Below are 24,226 nucleotides of genomic sequence, written 5' to 3' on the forward strand. Positions count from 1 at the left end.
TCAGCCACGAGAGCATTAGTGAGGTCGGGTACTGATGTTGGCCAATTAGGCCTGGCTCACAGTTGGCATTCCAATTATCTCAAAGGTGTTCAATGGGGTTGAGATCAGGTCTCTGTGCAGGCCAGTCAAGTTCTTCCACACCGATCTAGACCAAACCATTTCTGTATGGACCTCGCTTTGTGCATGGGGGCATTGTCATACTGAAACAGGAAAAGGCCATCCCCAAACTGTTGCCACAAAGTTGGAAGCACATAATTGTCTAGAATGTAATTTTATGCTGTAGTGTTAAGATTTCCCTTCACTGGAACTAAGGGGACTAGCCCATACCATGAAAAACAGCCCCAGACCGTTATTTTTCCTACACCAATTGTACAGTTGACACTATGCAGGGGGGCAGGTAGCGTTCTCTTGGAATCCACCAAACCCAAATTTGTCCGTCGGACTGCCAGATGGTGAACCGTAATTCATTACTCCAGAGAACGCGTTTCCACTTCTCCAAAGTCCAATGGTGGCGAGCTTTACACCACTCCACCGACGCTTGGCATTGCACATGGTGATCTTAGGCTTGTGCACAGCTTCTCGGCCATGTAAGCCTATTTCATGAAGCTCCCGATGAACAATTATTGTGCTGACATTCCTTCCAGGTGCAGTTTGGAACTCGGTAGTGAGTGTTGCAACTAAGGACAGATTATTTTTATGCACTTCAGCACTCGGTGGTCCAGTTCTGTGAGCTTGTGATGCCTATCACTTCACGGCTGAGCCGTTGTTGCTCCTAGACGTTTCCACTTCACAATAACAGCACTTACAGTTGACCCGGGCAACTCTAGCATGGCAGAAATTTGACGAATTGACTTGTTGGAAAGGTAGTCATCCTATGATAGTGCCGTGTTGAAAGTCACTGAGCTCTTCAGTAGGGCTCTTCTACAGCCAATGTTGATCTATGGAGATTGCATGGCGGTGTGCTCAAATTTATACACATGTTAGCAACGGAATTTGTAGAAATAGCCGAATCCGCTAATTTCAAGGGGTGTCCACAATAACAATAATAATATGCCTGCAATAATAGTTAACATGGTTTTTGAATGACTCGTCTATTTTTATTTTATTTTATTTCACCTTTATTTAACCAGGCAGGCCATTTGAGAGCAAGTTCTCATTTGCAACTGCGACCTGGCCAAGATAAAGGAAAGCAGTGTGACAGAAACAACAACAGAGTTACACATAAACAAACTTACAGTCAATAACACAATAGAAACATCTATGTACAGTGTGTGCAAATGAGAAGATTAGGGAGGTAAGGCAATGGAGGTGAAATAATTACAATTTAGCATTAACACTGGAGTGATAGATGTGCAGATGATGATGTGCAAGTACAGATACTGGGGTGCAAAGGAGCAAGAAGATAAATATCAATATGGGGATGAGGTAGTTGAGTGTGCTATTTACAGATTGGCTTTGTACAGGTTAGAGGTCGACCGACGAATCGGATTGGCCGATTTCAAGTTTTCATAACAATCGGAAATCGGTATTTTGGGGCCAATTAAAAAAAATATATATAAAAAAATAAATATTTTTATACGTTTATTTAACTAGGCAAGTCAGTTAAGAACACATTCTTATTTTCAATGACGGCCTAGGAACGATGGGTTAACTGCCTTGTTCAGGGGCAGAACGACAGACTTTCACCTTGTCGGCTCGGGGGATCCAATCTTGCAACCTTACAGTTAACCAGTCCAATGCAATAACGACCTGCCTCTCTCTCGTTGCACTGCCTGTTACGCGAATGCAGTAAGCCAAGGTAAGTTGCTAGCTAGCATTTAAACTTATCTTAGAAAAAACAATCAATCATAATCACTAGTTAACTACACATGGTTGATGAGATTACTTGATATCTAGCGTGTCCTGCGTTGCATATAATCTCACTGAGCATACAAGTATCTAAGTATCTGACTGAGTGGTGGTAGGCAGAAGCAGGCACGTAAACATTCATTCAAACAGCACTTTAGTGCGTTTTGCCAGCAGCTCTTCGTTGCGCGTCAAGCATTGCACTGTTTATGACTTCAAGCCTATCAACTCCCGAGATGAGGCTCGTGTAACCGAAGTGAAATGGCTAGCTAGTTAGCGCGCGCTAATTGTCGTTGAATACGAGGAGAGGGACGGAAGCTATACTGTTACACTAGCAATACTAAAGTGCCTATAAGAACATCCAATAGTCAAAGGTTAATGAAATACAAATGGTATAGAGGGAAATAGTCCTATAATTCCTATAATAACTACAACCTAAAACCTTTTACCTGGGAATATTGAAGACTCATGTTAAAAGGAACCACCAACTTTCATATGTTCATGTTCTGAGCAAGGAAATGAAATGTTAGCTTTCTTAGATTACACATATTACACTTTTACTTTCTTCTCCAACACTTTGTTTTTGCATTATTTAAACCAAATTGAACGTTTCATTATTTACTTGAGGCTAAATTGATTTTATTGATGTATTATATTAAGTTAAAATAAGTGTTAATTCAGTATAGTTGTAATTGTCATTATTACAAATAAAAATAAGATAAACGGCAGAGTAATCGGTATCAGCTTTTTTGGTCCTCCAATAATCGGTATCGGTGTTGAAAAATCATAATCAGTCGACCTCTAGTACAGGTACAGTGCCCTACTCTGACAGCTGATGCTTAAAGTTAGAGATGGAGATACAAGACTCTAGCTTCAGTGATTTTTGCAATTCTTTCAAATCATTGGCAGCAGAGAACTGGAAGGAAAGGCGGCCAAAGGAAGTGTTGGCTTTGAGGATGACCAGTGAAATATACCTGCTGGAGCGCATGCTACGGGTGGGTGTTGCTATGATCTGAGATAAGGCGGGGCTTTACCTAGCAAAGACTTATAGATGACCTGGATCCAGTGGGTTTGGCGACGAATATGTAGCGAGGGCCAGCCAATGAGAGCATACAGGTTGCAATGGTGGGTAGCATATGGGGCTTTGGTAACAAAACGGATTTCAACCTGTGCATCCTGATCACGTCTGGTGTGGATGGACAAAATCAACATGCATGCGATTCCGACAATGAATCCACAGATAAAAGGTTAAACCGAGTTTGTTTCTAGTAATCTCTCCTCCCTCAGGCTTCTTCTTTGGACTTTTATATGGAGGTTGGCAACCAACTTTAAGGTACATTACCGCTACCAACTGGACTGGAGTGTGGACGTCAGTTCATCTTTCAATCACCCACATTGGTAAAAACCAATGAGATGGGAAAGGCGGGACTTTAAGCGTGTCAAGCGTCACAAATATAATCAAGTTTAATGTTTTTTTTAATGTTTTTTTTAAATGTTAAAAAAAAAAAAAAAAAAAAAGTTCTAAATATGCCTTCGGAGTAGTTCATGACCCTAAGGTGGCAACACATAAATTATAAGGGATTTCGATGTGTTTTTTTCCATTTATACTGTTCAGTCCAACTCCAAACAAAACCGTTTTTATCTATTTCTGCATTTGCTGCACTTTTATTATAATTTCCACACTGTACATATTATTAGTTAAAATTATCAGTTAATTGAACTGTTGGAATCATTGAATATAATATAATTCTGTAGTTGGATTATAACGGGCAGCAGTGAGGAATTAAATTAAAAAATATATATTTAATCTTTATTTAACCTCTTGCGTCCCCCCGACACGCAGGCGTCCCATCTAGACATCTGGAAATGCAAATGCGCTATGCTAAATGCTAATAGCACTCGTTAAAACTCAAACGTTCATTAAATCACACATGCAGGGTACTGAATTAAAGCTACACTCGTTGTGAATCCAGCCAACAAGTCAGATTTTTAAAATGCTTTTCGGCGAAAGCATGAGAAGCTATTATCTGATAGCATGCAACACCCCAAAAGACCCGCAGGGGACGTAAACAAAATGATTAGCATAGTCGGCGCTACACAAAACGCACAAATAAAATATAAAACATTCATTACCTTTGACAATCTTCTTTGTTGGCACTCCTAGATGTCCCATAAACATCACTATTGTGTCTTTTTTTCGATTAAATCGGTCCATATATAGCCTAGATATCGATCTATGAAAAAAAACAGCGTTTTATAACGCAACGTCATTTTTTAAAATTAAAAAAGTCGACGATAAACTTTCACAAAACACTTCGAAATATTTTTGTAATGCAACTTTAGGTATTAGTAAACGTTAATAATCGATCAAATTGATCACGAGGCGATGTATATTCTATAGCTGTACGTCCTGAAATAATGTCCGGGTAAATCTCAACCAAAATATCCGGTCGGAGACCGGAAGAAATGGGCTGTCTCTTGTTCGTTTGCCCAAGAAACAAAGCCCAGGCAAATGACAAGACTGTTGACATCGTGTGGAAGCTGTAGGTATTGCAACCTCGGCCCCATTTAATGTGGTTTCTATTCAACAATACATTCAAGTGGCGCATTGATATATTTTCCCATTTTCAGTGATCAGATTTTCCTGCGCTTTTCGATGAAACGCACGTTCTGTTATAGTTCTGTTATCACAGCCGTGATTTAACCAGTTTTAGAAACGTCTGAGTGTTTTCTATCCACACATACTAATCATATGCATATACTATATTCCTGGCATGAGTAGCAGGGCGCTGAAATTAACAGAACGGCGCAATCTTTAACAGAATGTTCGAAAAAGTAGGGGGTAGGATCAACAGGTTAACCAGGTAGGCTAGTTGAGAACAAGTTCTCATTTACAACTGCGACCTGGCCAAGATAAAGCAAAGCAGTGCAACACAGAGTTACACATGGAATAAACAAACATAGTCAATAATACAATAGAACGTTTGTATACAGTGTGTGCAAATTAGGTAGGATAAGGGATAATTACAATATAGCAATTAAACACTGGAGTGATAGATGTGCAGAAGATACATGTGCAACTAGAGATATTGGGGTGCAAAGGAGCAATATAAATAACAGTATGGGGATGAGGTAGTTGGGCTATGTACAGGTGCAGTGACAACTGTCGCTTAAAGTTAGTGAGGGAGATATGAGTTTGTTCCAGTCATTAGCAGCAGAAAACTGGAAGGAAAGGCGGCCAAAAGAAGAATTGGCTTTGGGGACGACCAGTGAAATATACCTCCTGGAGCGCGCGCTACGGGTGTGTGCTGCTATGATGATCAGTGAGCTGAGATAAGGCGGGGCTTTACCTAGCAACGACTTATAGATGACCTGGAGCCAGTGGTGTTTGGCGACGAATATGAAGCGAGGGCCAGCCAACGAGAGCATACATTCACAGTGGTGGGTAGTATATGGGGCTTTGGTGACAAAACGGATGGCACTGTGATCGACTGCATCCAATTTGCTGAGAAGAGTGTTGGAGGCTATTTTGTAAATGACATCGCCAAAGTCAAGGATCGGTAGGATAGTCAGTTTTACTAGGGTATGTTTGGCAGCATGAGTGAAGGATGCTTTGTTGCGAAATAGGAAGCCGATTCTAGATTTAATTTTGGATTGGAGATGCTTAATGTGAGTCTGGAAGGAGAGTTTACAGTCTAACCAGACACCTAGGTATTTGTAGTTGTCCACATATTCTAAGTCAGAACTGTCCAGAGTAGTGATGGTGGATGGGCTGGCAGGTGTGGGCAGCGATCGGTTGAAAAGCATGCATTTAGTTTTACTTGCATTTAAGAGCAGTTGGAGGCCACGGAAGGGGAGTTGTATGTCATTGAAGCTCGTCTGGAGGTAATTTAGCACAGTGTCCGAAGAAGGGCCAGAAGTATACAGAATGGTGTCGCCTGCGTAGAGGTGGATCAGAGAATCACCAGCAGCAAGAGCGACATAGTTGATGTATACAGAGAAAAGAATCAGCCTGAGGATTAAGCCCTGTGGCACCCCCATAGAGACTGCCAGAGGTCCGGACAACAGGCCCTCCGATTTGACACACTGAACTCTGTCTGAGAAGTAGTTGGTGAGGCAGTCATTTGAGAACACAAGGCTGTCGATAAGAATGTGGTGATTGACAGAGTTGAAAGCTTTAGCCAGGTCAATGAATTCAGCTGCACAGTATTGTCTTTTATCGATGTCGGTTCTGATATCATTTAGGACCTTGAGCGTGGCTGAGGTGCACCCATGACCAGCTCGGAAACCAGATTGCATAGCGGAGAAGTTACGGTGGGATTCGAAATGGTCGGTGATCTGTTTAACTTGGCTTTCGAAGACCTTAGAAAGGTAGGGTAGGATTTTTTTTATTTTTTTTATTTCACCTTTATTTAATCAGGTAAGCTAGTTGAGAACAAGTTCTCATTTACAACTGCGACCTGGCCAAGATAAAGCATAGCAGTTCGACACATACAACAACACAGAGTTGCATATGAAATGAACAAAACATAGTCATACAGTAGAAAAAAAAGAAAACCGTCTATATACAGTGAGTGCAAATTAGGTCAAATAAGGGAGTTAAGGCAATAAATAGGCCATGGTGGCTAAGTAATTACAATATGGCAATTAAACACTGGAATTGTAGATGTGCAAGTAGAGATACTGTGGTGCAAAAGGAGCTAAATAAATAAATACAGTATGGGGATGAGGTAGATAGATGGGCTGTATACAGATAGGCTATGAACAGGTGCAGTGATCTGTGAGCTGCTCTGACAGCTGGTTCTTAAAGCTAGTGAGGGAGATGGGAATCTCCAGCTTCAGTGATTTTTGCAGTTCGTTCCAGTCAGTGGCAGCAGAGAACTGGAAGGAAAGGCAAACAAAGGAGGAATTGGCTTTAGGGGTGACCAGTGAGATATACCTGCTGGAGCGTGTGCTGCTATGGTGACCAGCGTGCTGAGATAGGGTGGGGCTTTACCTAGCAGAGACTTGTAGATAACCTGTAGCCAGTGGGTTTGGCGACAAATATGAAGCGAGGGCCAGCCAACGAGAGCGTACAGGTCACAGTGGTGGGTAGTATATGGGGCTTTGGTGACAAAACGGATGGCACTGTGATAGACTACATCCAGTTTACCGAATAGAATGTTGGAGGCTATTTTATAGATGACATCGCCGAAGTCAAGGATCGGTAGGATAGTCAGTTTTACAAGGGTATGTTTGGCAGCATGAGTGAAGGAAGCTTTGTTGTGAAATAGGAAGCCGGTTCTAGATGAAATTTTTGATTGGAGATGCTTAACTAGTTGCTCCTACCCTCTACTTTTTTGAACATTTTGTTAAAAATCGCGCAACATTTCAGCGCCCTGCTACTCATGCCAGGAATATAGTACGTTCATATGGTTAGAATGTGTGGATAGGAAACCCTCGGACGTTTTTAAAACTGGTTAAATCACGACTGTGGCTATTACATAACGTGCGTTACATCGGAAAGCGCAGGAAAACCTGATCACAGAAAATGGAAATAAATATCCTTGCGCCACTTCCAGCAATTGTTAACAGTGAGCCGAATTAGATAAGACCGAGCATTCAACTCCCACAGCATCCCCATGTTGTCTAGAGTCTTGTGAATTGAATCCTCTTTGATTCTTGGTTGAACCGAAACAGGGGCACCACTTACCTCCGGTCTCCGCCCAGATCATTCCGGAAGAGCTCTCTTGTGAAATTTTTTCCAAGACGACAGCTAATGATTTTGACATCGCCTATGGATGATTTTTATCGCTTATTAACGTTTACTAATACCTAAAGTAGCATTACAAACGTATTTCGAAGTGTTTTGTGAAAGTTTATCGTCTACTTTTTGAATTTAAAAAAATGACGTTACCTTGTGAAATCGCTGTTTTTTTTGTTTATCACACAGTCTACATATAACGATATCTTGGCTTTATATGGCCCGATTTAATCGAAATAAAGACCCAATAGTGTTTATGGGACATCTAGGAGTGACAACAAAGAAGATGGTGAAAGGTAATGACTGTTTTCTATTTTATTGTGCGGTTTGTGTAACGCCGAAATGCTAATTATTTTGTTTACGTCCCCTGCTGTGCTTTTCTGTTGTAGTGTATTGGTGCATGCTATCAGATAATAGCTTCTCATGCTGTCGCCGAAAAGCATTTTAAAAATCTGACTTGTTGCCTGGATTCACAACGAGTGTAGCTTTAATTTGATACCCTGCATGTGTATTTTAATGAATTTTTGAGTTTTAACTAATACTATTAGCATTTAGCGTAGCGCATTTGCATTTCCAGAGCTCTAGTTGGGACGCAAGCGTCCCAAGTAGAGGCAAGAGGTTAACTTCTTGCGTCGAGCCATCCCGGATCCGGTATCCTGACTACAGCCTCAAGCTCATTACCATAACGCAACGTTAACTATTCATGAAAATCGCAAATGAAATGAAATGAATCTATTTGCTCTCAAGCTTAGCCTTTTGTTAACAACACTGTCATCTCAGATTTTCAAAAATATGCTTCTCTACCATAGCAAACTAGCATTTAGCGTTAGCATTAGCAGGCCATATTTTCACAAAAACATTCAATAAATAATTTACCTTTGAAGAACTTCGGATGTTTTCAATGAGGAGACTCTCAGTTAGATAGCAAATGTTCAGTTTTTCCTGAAATATTTTTTGTGCAGGAGAAATCGGTCCGTTTGGTGCGTCACATTTGGCTACCAAAAAAACCCGAAAATTCAGTTATCCAAACGCCAAACTTTTTTCCAAATTAACTGCATAATATCGACTGAAACATGGTAAACGTTTAGAATCAATCCTCAAGGTGTTTTTCACATATTTCTTCGATGATATATCGGTCCTGGAAGTCTCCTCTCCTCTCAATCACATGGAAGAATGGTTGCAGCTGGAGATTGCGCACCAATTTCGACGCAGGACACCGGGCGGACACCTGGTAAATGTAGTCTCTTATGGCCAATCTTCCAATGATATGCCTACAAATACGCCACAATGCTGCAGACATCTTGGATGAACGGCAGAGCGCATAAGCTCGTTCCCAGCATATTCACAGCCATATAAGGAGACGTTAGTAAACACAGCATCAAAAATCCTGTTCATTTCCTGTTAGAAGTTGCATCTTGGTTTCGCCTGTAGCATTAGTTCTGGGGCACGCACAGATAATATCTTTGCAGTTTTGGAGACGTCAGAGTTTTGTCTTTCCAAGGCTGTCAATTCCATGCATAGTCGAGCATCTTTTCGTCACAAAATATCGCGCTTAAAACGGGCACGTCTTTTTATCCAATAATGACATAGCGCACCCATAGATTGAAGAGGTTAATGTGAGTCTGGAAGGAGAGTTTACAGTCTAGCCAGACACCTAGGTATTTGTAGTTATCCACGTATTCTAAGTCAGAGCCTTCCAGAGTAGTGATGCTGGATGTGCGGGCAATGAACGGTTGAATAGCATACATTTAGTTTTACTTGCGTTTAAGAGCAGTTGGAGGCCACGGAAGGAGAGTTGTAATGGCATTGAAGCTCGTCTGGAGGTTAGTTAACACAGTGTCCAAAGAAGGGCCAGAAGTATACAGAATGGTGTCGTCTGCGTAGAGGTGGATTAGAGAATCACCAGCAGCAAGAGCGACATCATTGATGTATACAGAAAAGAGAGTCGGCCCAAGAATTGAACCCTGTGGCACCCCCATAGAGACTGCCAGAGGTCCGGACAACAGGCCCTTTGACACACTGCGCTTTATCAGAGAAGTAGTTGGTGAACCAGGCGAGGCAATCATTTGAGAAACCAAGGCTGTTGAGTCTGCCAATAAGAATGTGGTGATTGAAAGACTTGAAAGCCTTGGCTAGGTCGATGAATACAGCTGCACAGTAATGTCTCTTATCGATGGCGGTTAAGATATCGTTTAGGACCTTGAGCGTGGCTGAGGTGCACCCATGACCAGCTCGGAAACCAGATTGCATAGCGGAGAAGGTACGATGTGATTCAAAATGGTCAGTAATCTGTTTGTTTACTTGGCTTTCGAAGACCTTAGAGATGCAGGGTAGGATAGATATAGTTCTGCAGCAGTTTGGGTCTAGAGTGTCTCCCCCTTTGAAGAGGGGGATGACCACGGCAGCTTTCCAATCTTTGGGAATCTAAGAGGTTGAACAGGCTAGTAATAGGGGTTGCAACCATTTCTGCAGATAATTTTTTAGAAAGATTGTCCAGATTGGCGAGCCCGGCTGATTTGTAGGGGGTCCAGATTTTGCAGCTCTTTCAGAACATCAGCTATCTGGATATGAGTGAAGGAGAAATGGTGGGGGCTTGGGCGGGTTGCTGTGGAGGGTGCTGGGCAGTTGACCGGGGTAGGGGTAGCCAGGTGGAAAGCATGGCCAGCCGTAGATAAATGCTTATTGAAATTCTCAATTATAGTAGATTTGTCAGTTGTAACAGTGTGTCCTAGCCTCAGAGCAGTGGGTAGCTGGGATGAGGTGCAATTATTCTCCATGGACTTTAGTGTCCCAGAACTTTTTTGAGTTTCCTGCAGGATGCAAATTTCTGTTTAAAAAAGCTAGCCTTAGCTTTCCTAACTGCCTGTGTATATTGGTTCCTAACTTCTGTCAAACATTTTTGGAATGGGGCATGCTTATTCAAGATGGTAAGGAAAGCACTTTTAAAGAATTACCAGGCAACCTCTACTGACGGAATGAGGTCAATTTCCTTCCAGGATACCCGGACCAGGTCGATTAGAAAGGCCTGCTCGCTGAAATGTTTTAGGGAGCGTTTGACAGTGATGAGGGGTGGTCTTTTGACCGCATAACCATTACGGATGCAGGCAATGAGGCAGTGATCGCTGAGATCCTGGTTGAGGTCAGCAGAGGTGTATTTAGAGGGCAGGTTGGTTAGGAAGATATCTATGAGGGTGCCCGTGTTTATAGATTTGGGGTTGTACCTGGTAGGTGCATTGATAATTTCTGTGAGATTGAGGGCATCAAGCTTAGATTGTAGGATGGCCGGGGTGTTAAGCATGTCTCAGTTTAGGTCACATAACAGCACGAGCTCTGAAGATAGATGGGGGGCAATCAATTCACAAATGGTGTCCAGGGCACAGCTGGGGGCAGAAGGTGGTCTATAGCAAGCGGCAGCGGTGAGAGACTTGTTTCTGGAAAGGTGGATTTTTAAAAGAAGCTCAAATTGTTTGGGCACAGACCTGGATACTAAGACAGAACTCTGCAGGTTATCTCTGCAGTAGATTGCAACTCCGCCCCCTTTGGCAGTTCTATCTTGTCGGAAAATGTTATAGTTAGGGATGGAAATCTCAGGGTTTTTGGTCTTCCTAAGCCAGGATTCAGACACGGAAAAGGACATCCGGGTTGGCAGAGCGTGCTAAAGCAGTGAATGAAACACAATTAGGGAGGAGGCTTCTAATGTTAACATGCATGAAACCAAGGCTTTTATGGTTACAAAAGTCAACAAATGAGAGCTCCTGGGGAATGGGAGTGGAGCTAGCCACTGAAGGGCCTTGATTAACCTCTACACCACCAGAGGAACAGAGGAGAAGTAGGATAAGGGTACAGCTAAAGGATATAAGAACTGGTCGTCTAGTACATTCGGAACAGAGAGTAAACGGAGCAGGTTTCTGTGCATGGTAGAATAGATTCAAGGCATAATGTATACACAAAGGTATGGTAGGAGGTGAATACAGTGGAGGTAAACCTGTGCATTGAGTGACGATGAGAGAGATATTGTCTCTAGAAACATAATGTAAACCAGGTGAGGTCACCACGTTTGGAACTAAAGGGTTAGCTAAGGCGTATTGTGCAGGGCTAGAGGCTCTACAGTGAAATAAGGCAATAATCACTAGCCAAAACCGTAATGGTCAAGGCATATTGACATTAGGGAGAGGCATGCGTAGCCGAGTGATCATAGGGGTCCAGTGAGTAGCTGGAGACACAGCGATTCAGACAGCTAGCGGGACGGGGCTAGCAAGCTAGCAGAAGGTCCTTAGAGGGACGTCGCGACGGAAGAAGTCTGTTGTAGCCCCCTCGTGCTGTTACGTCGGCAGAGTAGTCGTGATGGATCAGCAGGGCTCCGTGTGGTAAAAGGGTCCAGGCTAATTGACAAAATAGGTATAGTGGCCAAAGAATTTGGCCGATGGGCCTCTTCAGCTAACAGTCCGATATGCTCTAGACAGCTAGCGAGCCGCGGCTAGCAGATGGGCATTCAGGGGACGTCATGATGGAGGGGCCAGTTGAAAACCCCCCTCGGGCAGATTACGTCTGTAGTCCAGACGTGATGCATCGGCGGGGCTGTGTCGGCAGTGAAGGGGGTCCAGGCCAATTGGCAAAATAGGTATTGTATCCCAAGGAGTGGCTGGTGGACCTCTTCGGCTAGCCGGGAGATGGGCCTAGCAAAGGCTAGCTCCAGGCTAATTGGTTCTTGCTTCGGGAAAGAGACGTTAGCCAGGAGTGGCCACTCTGATAGCATCTACCTAGCTGCGATGATCCAGGTGAAAAGGTTCAGAGCTTGCGGTAGGAATCCGGAGATATGGAGAAAAACAAGTCCGATTTGCTCTGGTTTGAGTCGCACTGTGCAGACTGGCAAGAGTTGTCCGGGCTAAAGGTTAGCTGATGACCGCTAGCTGACTACTAGCTAGTAGATAGTTAGCTGGCTAGCTTCTGTTGGGGGTTCCGGTTCAAAAGTAAAGAAAATAGCAGATCCATACCACATTGGGTGAGGCGAATTGCAGGAGAGTATGTTGAGGTTAAGAAAAATATAAAAAGATATACACGGGACGGGACAAGACGAGGACAAAGGCGTCTGACTGCTACGCCATCTTGGATAAAAATGACAGAATAGGAACCAACATTTTCGTCAGTGTTTCCAGGTGACCCTAATTAGGTGTTACATTACATGTTTGCATACTTCATGTAGATAGCTAGCCAATATATTCATCCTGTTGATAAAAGGATATTAGAAGGGTGAGCCGGTTAAGGATCGATTCAGACCAGGTGTTAAAATTGTACGACAAGCGACAGTTTATTTCAGAGGGAGAATATCTGGTACACGTAAATACGGCTCTTCCGTTAGTTCGTGTTGGAACAGCAGGCAGAGAGCGCGTAAACAGTCAGCACAGCCCTTATATACGTCACAGAAAGTAGGTTGACTCTAGGAAGATCGGATCTCCGGATTGGTTCAGCTGGTTGTAGTCTGTAGTCTTCTGCCATTGGCTCAGTTGTCTGTCCGTCATCGTAGAATCTTCTTCGGGCACACAGTGTTTGTTTAAAAGGGAGATTATGTGTGTAATGTGGGAGCTATCCTGTAGGGGACCCCACAGGCTTTACTGTGAAAATACGTTGCTATGTGCTGTCTCAGTTATAACAATGCAATAGCCACGCATTTAGCAGTAGATTGGTCTCCTGCATAATAGCAATTCTTTACAAAACCCTCTCTTCACGTCTCACCAGAGACGTGACACAACCTAACTAGGTCCAGACACAAAGAGAAACTTCTCCCAAAAGGACTATGAAATAAGGCACGGTATTAAACAGAAATAGATATTTATGTATTACCATCATGTTCTCCATTCAATCCCACTATGTACTAAGTTGGCTACCAGCCACCTAGGAACTTACAACCCTCATTTAACAGAGCGGAGAACAGCTCAAAATAAAAGTAAAAATTATTGTCCACATTAGCCAGCTTTTTCCAGCAGGAAAAGTTGTGATACCCTCTCTTCACATCTCCTAAGAGATGTGATATAGTCCAGATACATTACTCCAAGCAAAAACGAAGACATAATCCAAAAAGGAAAAATATCCTAAACTAGGTATGTCTATCCGGAAATGGCCCACAAAGAAAAATAATTTCCCCCTCTTCCCATCCCAGATGGGACACGACATACAATGGAGAAGCTTAATCAATAAAAGCAACTGGATCCCCCTCCTAAAATTGCTGCAAAAACTGAGATGGGTCTCATGCTCCATACCGTTATCTCGCACCTGGCTCCTGTTATCTAACCAAAAAGACCGCTTGTTCTCGCAACCCCACGCTCTGAATGTGCCCTTCCTTCTGTATTTTTCCAGCATGAGAAAGTTCCATGGCCCTGATACTTTTAACAATGTTTCAAATCAGCTAGGTAGCATAACACATACATACATCCACACAAGGCAACAGCAGATAATATTCAATCATATATATGGTAATGGCTATAATGTAAAATAACCCCAAGGGTGTGAACAAAAACTCAGCAATGAATCATATAACAGTTACAAAGTTTAAACTACCTTCATGTCAAAAGAGAACAGCTCATTCAAAAACAGAACAAAAGAAAATAGTGTGAAATTTAGGTCCCCCTTTTGACTCCTGCTAGGGTGTCACTCAATTATCCTTTATTTCAGCAGTCATAGCATTTCATGAAAATAATAAAAAGTTTATTACTAATAACAAGTTATATATGCCCTTGTTGTATGCCTCTGTTCCCCCCAAGGGTGTCACTCATCAAAAACAGGATAAAACTTTATTGTTATTGACATGTAAGATGTAGGATAAAACTTTGGTCATGGAAAACAGAGTAAAGAATTATTAGAAACCATCTGGTCCTCTCAGCTACTCCTATCCTGTACCAGGTGGGCTCCTTGCCACCCAGGAACTCCAAACCATGTGTCATCATCAGTCAGTCCCATCCTCCCCTGAAAGCATGCGTCCGTATCAGCATCGCCAACTGGAGCATCAAGCAAAGGCATATGCCTGAAGCCCTCACCACATCTGTAACAGACTTCTCAAAACACGGTATGATGCAAGCAGCACATCACATCAATAACAAATAATACAAGAATTAGGGTCAGAAATCCAGTAACCATCATACCAGTGCACTTACCAAACCAGGCCAAGAGAACAGACTCCTCCACCCCCCCCCCGTGGACCTCATCTTAGCAGACAGTGCATCAAGCCCGCCTTAGATTGTGAAGTTTAAAAACTTCTGGACTGGTATTATTAGGAATATATGTGCAACATTGTTTACCGAACATCTTGCAGACGTCCCCCTGACTGGCAAGAAGTATATTCAAGGCAAGTCTATTCTGTCTGGAAACCCCAAATGTGGCCTCAAGCTGTTCAGACATACTAGTGAGTGCATCACGGGAGTAATTCACAAAACGCTGTTGATTATAGTAGATATAATTAATCCATGCAGTCTGTCTAGCATCCACCATGGCTGGACCCATAGTAGGTAGTAAGTGCCAGAGTCCATCATTCCTACCCAAGGCCTGAAACTCATGAGGAATCCCCACTGGCACTCCCAACAGGTTAGTGTGTATGTCAACTACATCCTCTCCATGGAGCACTACTACATCTATGTCTCCCATGGGATGGAATGTTTTCAGGTCCCCTGGTTACAGAACTCAGCAGCTGTTCAGCAACAACATCAACAATGGTCAGTGGAATTATCAAACTGGTCAGACCACACGTACCTTGCCATTCTCCTCTAAGAATGGGTCTCAGCACTCTTTTTCCTCCACTCATCCAACATACATCAGCCAGACCACTAGTTTGGTTTAGGCCTGTAACTGGCCAAGTGGAATTAATGGTTATGTTACTCCTGCAATCAGCTTCAGGCAATCTCCCATAATCAATGCCATTACCTGTACCCGTGATGCACTCGTAATTGCCCCCATATGCCTCAACACCCCAAGAGGCCCGATGAGGAGGCACTGCAGGAAACACAAGGCTCAAAGAGGAACAGAGGGTTGAATTGGGCTTAACCTGGTAAAAACTTCTCAGAATACACAACCACCCCTCTCCTTCTCCTACTGCAAATGGGTGTGTAGCCAGAACAGGTCTAGCATAACTACAAATAATACAGTCCTTTCTTCTCAGGGTTTTAGCTATGTACCTCATATAAGACAGCCACAAATTGTCCCTACTATCAAAACTAGTCTCAGTTTCTAATTGATCCATAGCCGAATAGTCTCTAACATTAATTACCTGAATGGTATTTTTAACACAGTGGTGGTAGAGGAGTGTGTCCGGCTACCTCTGGTCTTGGCAGTACCTTAATAGAAAACACACCCATCATGTCTGTCCTCGTCCTTTGTAGTCCGAGGGTGTGAGTGCCTGCATCAGAGAGCTTAATAGTTTTGATGGTTAGTAGGATTTCATCACCTTTACAAAGTTCAACATTGCTCCCAGGTTTCCCCATATCATGGAAAACCTATCCACCCTTGTGGGATCCCCATGCTATAAGGATACCCTCTTCTCCAATCCTAGAACTGTCCGAAGTCGGTTATCATGTAATCTCTACTCTAACTTCTTGTCTACCCAGATCTAGGGATTTCTTATGCTTATTTTGGAACAAAATACACATCACTTAGCCAGAGCCAGACACATCTTCACTTCTATGAACAAAAACAGGGGTGATAGGACAGGTAGGGTTACTTCATTCGAGAGTTGGCCCCCGGAATTCTGTTAATTCCAGTTCTTCTCCCGAACTCTGTTTATTGTCCGACGGTGAAAAAATGTCTTACCCTTCCGCCGTGCGATATGAATCTGGGTAGCTCTTTCAGCTAGCTGTCACCAGGGGTCTTCTATGGTCCCCAAGCCTCTGGGGACTGGATTGAGTGACTTCACCTGTAGTTCACCTGTAATGCATAAAATCCTGGACATACAGGCTTGGTTAACAAACAATTTCTCATATGTTTTATCTGATTTTATCTTTAACTTCTATTCCCAATTGTTAGCTTACATATTTTTTTATTTTATTAGTTTCTTATCCAATAAGCCCCATCCTATCCTAGACCACAATTTACCCATCCCTCTTTTGATACCTGACTCTGCCCAGGTATCAACCTTACCTACTCTAAATAATGACTTAGGTAAGATTAGTATATTATCCTTATGTCTGACATCATCATGAAGGAGCCCCTTTTAGTTTTCCACATGTTCAATTCTCCCTTGGGCGTCAATCCAGTACCAATTCCCTGTCAAGTTTCTTATCTACTTAAGAACTATCTGCGCTACTTATATATTTTCTTAAATATATATTTACCAATTTAAACCCTTTCTCTCATATTTCTCAAATACCACTAAGCTTCTAACTGTTTGACTTTATCTAAAATCATGTCTATGAGTGTCAATCTCTAAAGTCCTTACATTTCCTTAATCAACCTAACAATAATCCTAAATCATCACAGATGTCCTATATACCTGTTAATTTTAATACTATTATTTTTTTTTTAAACCCCTAATGGTCAAAAAAAAAATCAAAACAAATGCTTATCATATCAAAATCCTTCCTTCAAGGACCCTCAGTATTCTATCTGACAATAACATGAATTTAATATATGTTGCAGAGTGCAGAATTCCTTATCTACAGTAATTTATCACCCCTAAGAACTGAAACTTATTTTTCTATGTAATTCCCTGCCCTATTGGCTTAATATATCTCCTATCCTAACCTCCTAACCTAAACTCCTTTATAATGAATTTACCTTAAAACTAGTATCTCAATATGACCACATTCATTATACCAATGACTCTCCCCCAAGGCTGATCAGACCTTAGAAGACAGTCATGTTAAGGTCCATGAGTCAACCCACCATTTTATAGTCAAGTTCTATACTACATTAGACATATCAAAGAACCCTTTATCCTTAAAATCCAAATTCACTTGTGTAATTTAAAACTCATAAAATAAAAACTCATAAAGTTCCATATTTGAGCGTGTCTCTTTAAAATACCTTTGCACCAAAACAAATAGTCCTAACAAATGTTTTATGTGTATATATTTGCAAACCTTAATGATTAATCAAAACTTCCAGGCCTTTCCAATTTGGTCGTTTATGGCCTCATTCTCCCCATGATTATTAATCCCAGATATTTAATAAAAATAACGTATTTTCCCTTGGCTCCTTCAACTCACATTTACATCTCAATAAAACAAAACACCATCTGCGTGTTCCTCAAGGAAAAACAACTTGCCCCTGTTACGTATGTCTACGTATCAAGGGAAATGTTCAAATAACCAAATTCAACCTCGCTAGTTTACCGAAACATGTACAATTATGTTTTACCATAGAGGTTGCTTTTCACCATTAATACCCTGACACCGTTCCACATAATGGAAACAGTGCTCAAATTCACTGGTGCTATTCAAACGATCAAACCAAGAATCAACAACCATCAGAATCCACCATCGCGATGTTTTATGACTCAGACATCCAATCCCTCTCTCTCACGGCACAATTACAGTCCAAATAAACGCCACAAATCAATGATACCCACCCAGCGAATCAGCTGCTAGTTTTTAGCATCTTTCCTGACGATTTACATACTCCTTTTTTAAAAATGTATTTCGAAATGTTTGTCATCTTCTGAAAAGTGACTCAACATTAACACCCTCACCTTCTCTAAAGGACACTAACCATTTTCTCTGTCACCCCCAGTCAAGACATTATTTCCGTGGCGACGGAAACCTCGCAAGTGATGTCATCAACAAGCGCTCAATCTTGACTCATTTCGCAACGATTTTCAACTCATTGTAAATAATGGTTGGCTGTCTGCAACAACAGTATTTCGGGTTCGATAAACCAAACCTAATTTATCACATCTGTTGAATCCTGAATTAGAGTTTACAACATCAATCAACATCTCTCAATTCGCTAATCTTATAAAAACATTTCGATGGACACAAATCTATCGTAATTGTTCCCCCGTTATTATTCAGAATTAATTTGATTTAAGTTACTGTCTCGTCTTTGAATTAGCATTTTTAATTACGACTCTTTTCCCAATGTATTATTCCCAACAAATCATTTAGTGAACAGACATCGCCTTGCATCAAAATCTCCGTTCTTATATTAAGTTGAATGAATTAGTCTTTCAATTTGAACCAAACAAACTATTTAGAACGTTCAGTTTATATCTTATACCAATACTAGTGACTATAACTTTCTCTGCAAAACAATTAGTTTAATTAAAACCAAAAACTCAGACATATATAACTACTCTTTACACCTCAGCTGGGAACCGAACCCCGGCCTCCCACGTGGCAGGCGAGAACTCCACCACTGAACCACCAATGCTATGGAACTGAGATTCTCCGCAAATAGACCCAATTTACAGTTATCTGTATTTGTTACTCCGGCATCTGAACAACAGAAAATAGCACTAATTTAAACGCCCAAAGTTTTCCCTCAATTAGGATTCTCATTAATCTCGCTCCCTTCGTATCTGACCCTTCTTTCTTAAATACGTGAATTTTGTTATTTTCTGCCTCTTTCTCTCTTAACCCACATTCCATTGTTTTCAACTGGACCCCGGTTGGCAGTCCCCCTCCTAGGTAACCTGCTTGCGTCCATCTTAACTTTACTCCCTCCCAGACTTTCTTTATATCCTTCCATTGTCCCTTTCCCCTGATCTATATTCCATTTTTTTTTTTCTAGGAACTCATTAAACTTCAGCTTTGGAGTATTGGGGGTCGCCATTGTGAATTTTTAATCGTGATTCAATTTAATTCAATCGGAAATTAATCGTAACTTAATCGGAATTTTACCAGACTACTTGAATATAATTAGAATATACTTAGCCCGTCGTTAGTTAATAACAACGATGTATTCGAGGAGACACTATTGCTCACACTCTGCCTTATCTCAGAGCTTTTCCTTGTATATTCAGTTCGAGAAAAACGATTGGGTTGGTATAGCTTTCGTGGAGCGCGCAACCAAGGGATCTATTCGACTATATAGTCGCAATATTAAATATTATATTCAGATCTTATTTCAATTATACATTAGTCATTTTGTTCCTGATTATACATTTTACACAGAAGTTATAGATGCATACAACATGGAAGTTTACATACAACACAGAATTTTCGGATTTATTCAATAACCCTTCTTGAGTTCTCTCTCTCTCTGTCTCTCAAACCATCAACAATCTTAATGGAGACGATTACAACCACATTACATTTTAATATGAACAGTTACAAATACACGTTATCTCTCTGACCCCTATCAGCTTATCTTTATCATTGGACCTCTTATCAGACTGGACTTCGACCGAGTCGCGGGACAACCTCGGAGCCAGGTTTAATGAATAGCAATTTGCTATCCCCTTACTGATATCTATCCCTGATCTCTATCGTGCTGATCCATATCAGAATTATACACATGTCCGACCCCTATTAAAATGATCTCTGACCCCTATCGAAACTAATAATTACACATGTTCGATCCCTATCAGAATTATCTTTAACCCCTATCGGAACAACAGGCCTCAAAAGTGATCCCTCATCATTGAAAGCTATCAGACTGCGCTGACCGGGTCACGGGACAAAATTACAATTTATCCCCTCGGCGCCAGATTTAATGAATAGTAATCAGCTATCCCCTTACTGATATCTCATCAATGATTTAATCACCCGGCCGTCGCCGGTTTGTACCACATATGTTCACTCTACTGTTCTTTGACTCGTCAGCAAATTATAAATTTACACAAGAATTCATACTTACTCGGAAATACTGATCAGAATTTAGACAGACTATACGACAATATGCAAAGTTTGATTTAACAGGTTTTGCTTACCTTGTTTATGGTGCACCTTTTAGATCAGTTTCCCGAGTTGAGCAGAATTATTGTCCTCCCGAATTTCTTTCACCCGTCTCTTTTTTGGAACCGTCCTTCCGTCACTCTCCTTCTCACACCCAATCAACTCACTTCGACCGGACCGTTATTCAACCATCCTCTGGCTACCATGTTTTGTTGATAAAAGGATATTAGAAGGGTGAGCCGGTTAAGGATCGATTCAGACCAGGTGTTAAAATTGTACGACAAGCGACAGTTTATTTCAGAGGGAGAATATCTGGTACACGTAAATACGGCTCTTCCGTTAGTTCGTGTTGGAACAGCAGGCAGAGAGCGCGTAAACAGTCAGCACAGCCCTTATATACGTCACAGAAAGTAGGTTGACTCTAGGAAGATCGGATCTCCGGATTGGTTCAGCTGGTTGTAGTCTGTAGTCTTCTGCCATTGGCTCAGTTGTCTGTCCGTCATCGTAGAATCTTCTTCGGGCACACAGTGTTTGTTTAAAAGGGAGATTATGTGTGTAATGTGGGAGCTATCCTGTAGGGGACCCCACAGGCTTTACTGTGAAAATACGTTGCTATGTGCTGTCTCAGTTATAACAATGCAATAGCCACGTATTTAGCAGTAGATTGGTCTCCTGCATAATAGCAATTCTTTACAATCCTTATTCCTATCTGATTCGATACTGTTACACAAACATGCTTATCTAGGCCTACGTCAGCACTGGTACTAGCACTGGTACTAGGCGGTATTAGATAACTAAGTTTGCTCTGACTCTTAGTACACAAGCTAGCTAACTAGCGATTAGCATTAGCTGCTAACAAATTATTTTAGCAACACCTTGCTAAGCCAAACTAGCAAACAGTAGTTTGCAGACAGTAAGATACACAAAGAAATAGTGTAATTATAGAATGCTTGTGGAAAGCAGCATGTCACCAACAATTATGCATCCATCTGACCATGCAGAGTGGTCGAGCAACTGCTCTCTCCTTGAGTGTTGGGGGCAGGGTTTGGTGTAGCTCGGGGCGGCAGGGTAGGCTAGTGGTTAGAGCGTGGACTAGTAACCGAAAGGTTGCAAGTTAAAATCCCCTAGCTGACAAGGTAGAAGGTTCTGATTGGAGAGGCGCCGTTTGCATTGCCGAGCAGTGAACAAGAAAATATGAAATCCAGATTTTAGATGCTATGTTTTGGTCTGGCTTTCCTCTACTTGGAATCCATTTTTGAAATAATTAAAAAAGGTTCCTAAATTTGGGCTAGGGTATTATAGACTAATTAGTCTACCAGATGCTTTTAGCTGGAAACACTTTAATGTATAAAGGCTATGTACCGCCCTCTGAAGTGTGAACCCCCTTTCCTCTCTCTTTGCCTTAAATGTTACCTAGCCAGCCTCCCAGTGTGGACCTCTAATAATCCGCAGACAACCCCTCAGCTGCCTGGCCTAGTCTCCCCTGCTCTTAGTGTGTCATTGGACATCCATGTCAGCCATAATATCTTATCCAAGTGGCCCCTGCTCACACAGCTGGGTTAGAATGTGCTAAGGATGGGAGAGAGGGTGGGTTTTTGGAATAGCCTTTCACCGAGAATTGGAACACAGCTTGAGCCAGACTGCACACCAAAAGCTTCAAGGGCCAGAATGGTCCACTAGACTGAAAAGGAAATGCTTGAAGTGGCAATTGAGTTTACCCTAAGCATTTAGGCTTTTAAAAACAACTCTTCCCTTGCTGTTTGTCAAATATGCTCTAGCTAGTCATAGGATGGAAATGGTGGAAGCAGAGCCCAGAGGTAAGGGATAGGTCATCTCTGGTCCAATAAAAGCTTTGAGTAATTGTTATGCGTTACAATTCGGTCCAAGTGTCAACACAACAGGAGCTTGACCTAGCAAAAGAGGGATTAGGCAATATTAACTGTGAACAGGGATGCTGCTGCCTACACTTGTTTAGTGTGTGACATTTTTCCAATATCTGTCTCTTGTGTTTTTCCTCCTCTTCCTCTCTTAGGAGACCTCCATCTTGGAAGAGTACAACATTAACTGGACACAGAAGCTCGGGGCAGGGATCAGTGGACCTGTTAGGTGAGCATTCTTCTGAGTTTGCCCTATTTTGTCTAGTTTGCCCAGGGATACTAACTAATTTGTGCAATGTAGGAGTTTTTTAACCTTTATTTTTTTTAAATATCTAGAGGCGTACCGAGGCCCATTATCATCAACCATCACTCCTGTGATCCAATGGCACGTTGTGTTAGCTAATTTGATTTTTTTTACCTTTATTTAGCTAGGCAAGTCAGTTATCAATGACAGCCTAGGAACAGTGGGTTAACTGCCTGTTCAGGGGCAGAACGACATATTTGTACCTTGTCAGCTCGGGGATTTGAACTGGCAACCTTTCAGTTACTAGTCCAACGCTCTAACCACTAGGCTACCCTGCCACCCCTAATCCAAGTTTATCATTTTAAAAGGCTAATTAATCATTAGAAAACCCTTTTGCAATAATGTTGGCACAGATAAACTGTTGTGCTGATTTAAAGAGGTCTGAGGCCCTCTGCAGACAGGATGTGGCAATGGAAGCGGACCTCTCTGACTTTCTATCACTTTAGCATCATGGTCTCGGATTGCCTCATATGTTTCTCCACAGATGATGATAAGTATGTCATCCGCAATAGGCTCATGGTCAATCAGGAGCCCCCCCCCCGCAGGTACGCCTGCTTTTGCGTGCTTTTGGCAGCTTGTACATCATCAAATGTCGGCATTATGCACAGTGCATTCGGAAAGTATTCTTACGCCTTGACTTTTTCTACATTTTGTTACATTACAGCCGTATTCTAAAAATGATTAAATTGTTTTTTCCCCCTCAATCTACGCACAAATACCACATAATATTAAGTCTGTCTGGTAACAGTAATGTTAATGAATTACCGTTATGTGTTTTGAAGGACTCTGTTGCTAAATATGACAACTGAAATGCTGAATTGTTTCAATGAGCACTTTGTATCATCTGGTAGGCTGTTTGATTCAGTGTCCTCTGTCTCTGTACAAACTTGTGTGGATGAACCAGTGAGAGCTGGTCAAACTTTTAGCTTTTTGCCATTCTCAGTGCAGGAGGTACATAAAGCCCTGAAATCCTTAGATCAGAGAAAGCCTGTAGGTCCTGATCTTTTGGATCCCTGCTTTTTAATCTGACAGCTGATTTCATAGCTGAACCACTTACATCTCTGTTCAATCTAACCCTGGAATGTAATGACATTCCAAAGATCTGGAAATCAGCATTTGTCCTACCACTTTTAAAAGGGGGAGATCCAACTCTTTTAAATAATTATAGGCCAATCTCAAAGCTGTCACCCCTGGTGAAAATACTTGAAACCCTTGTAAGTGAACAGCTGAAATAGTTTTTATTTGCTAACTCTATTTTACCAATGTACCATTCGGGCTTCAGGAAGAAGCATAGCACAATTACAGCAGCCATGAAGGTTTTAAATGATCTCACTGAAGCCCTTGACAAAAACAGCACTGTGTCTCACTTTTTATTGATCTCTAAGGCTTTTGATACAGTTGATCATGCTATACTAAGGCAGAGATTGTCGAGTGTAGGTCTTTCGGAGCATGCCGTTGTTTGCTAACTATCTGTCTGATAGAACTCAGTGCACTCAATTTGATGGGCTTATGGCTGTTAAATTGTCTGTCTTGAATGGTGTGCCCCAAGGCTCTGTACTTGGTCCTCTCTTATTCACTATTTATATAAATGATTTAGACAAAAATGTCCAAAATGCACATCTTCATTTTTATGCTCATGATA

General features: G+C 41.8%; 1 protein-coding gene across 4 annotated transcripts in view; it reads left to right on the plus strand.

Annotated features, from left to right (window-relative positions):
* Positions 1-24,226, plus strand: part of mapkapk5 (MAPK activated protein kinase 5) — a 39,645-nt gene that overhangs the window by 3,086 nt on the left and 12,333 nt on the right. For all 4 annotated transcript variants that reach the window (XR_003865142.2, XM_029677341.2, XM_029677342.2 and 1 more), the window contains exon 2: positions 22,436-22,509. Coding sequence is in view for 3 of the 4 variants with exons in the window: in XM_029677341.2 (XP_029533201.1) it covers positions 22,436-22,509 (74 nt within the window). In the remaining variant the exon portion in view is untranslated. The remainder of the gene's footprint in view (positions 1-22,435; positions 22,510-24,226) is intronic.

The sequence above is a fragment of the Oncorhynchus nerka genome, linkage group LG13, assembly GCF_034236695.1.
Source record: "Oncorhynchus nerka isolate Pitt River linkage group LG13, Oner_Uvic_2.0, whole genome shotgun sequence".
Taxonomy (NCBI): Eukaryota; Metazoa; Chordata; class Actinopteri; order Salmoniformes; family Salmonidae; genus Oncorhynchus; species Oncorhynchus nerka.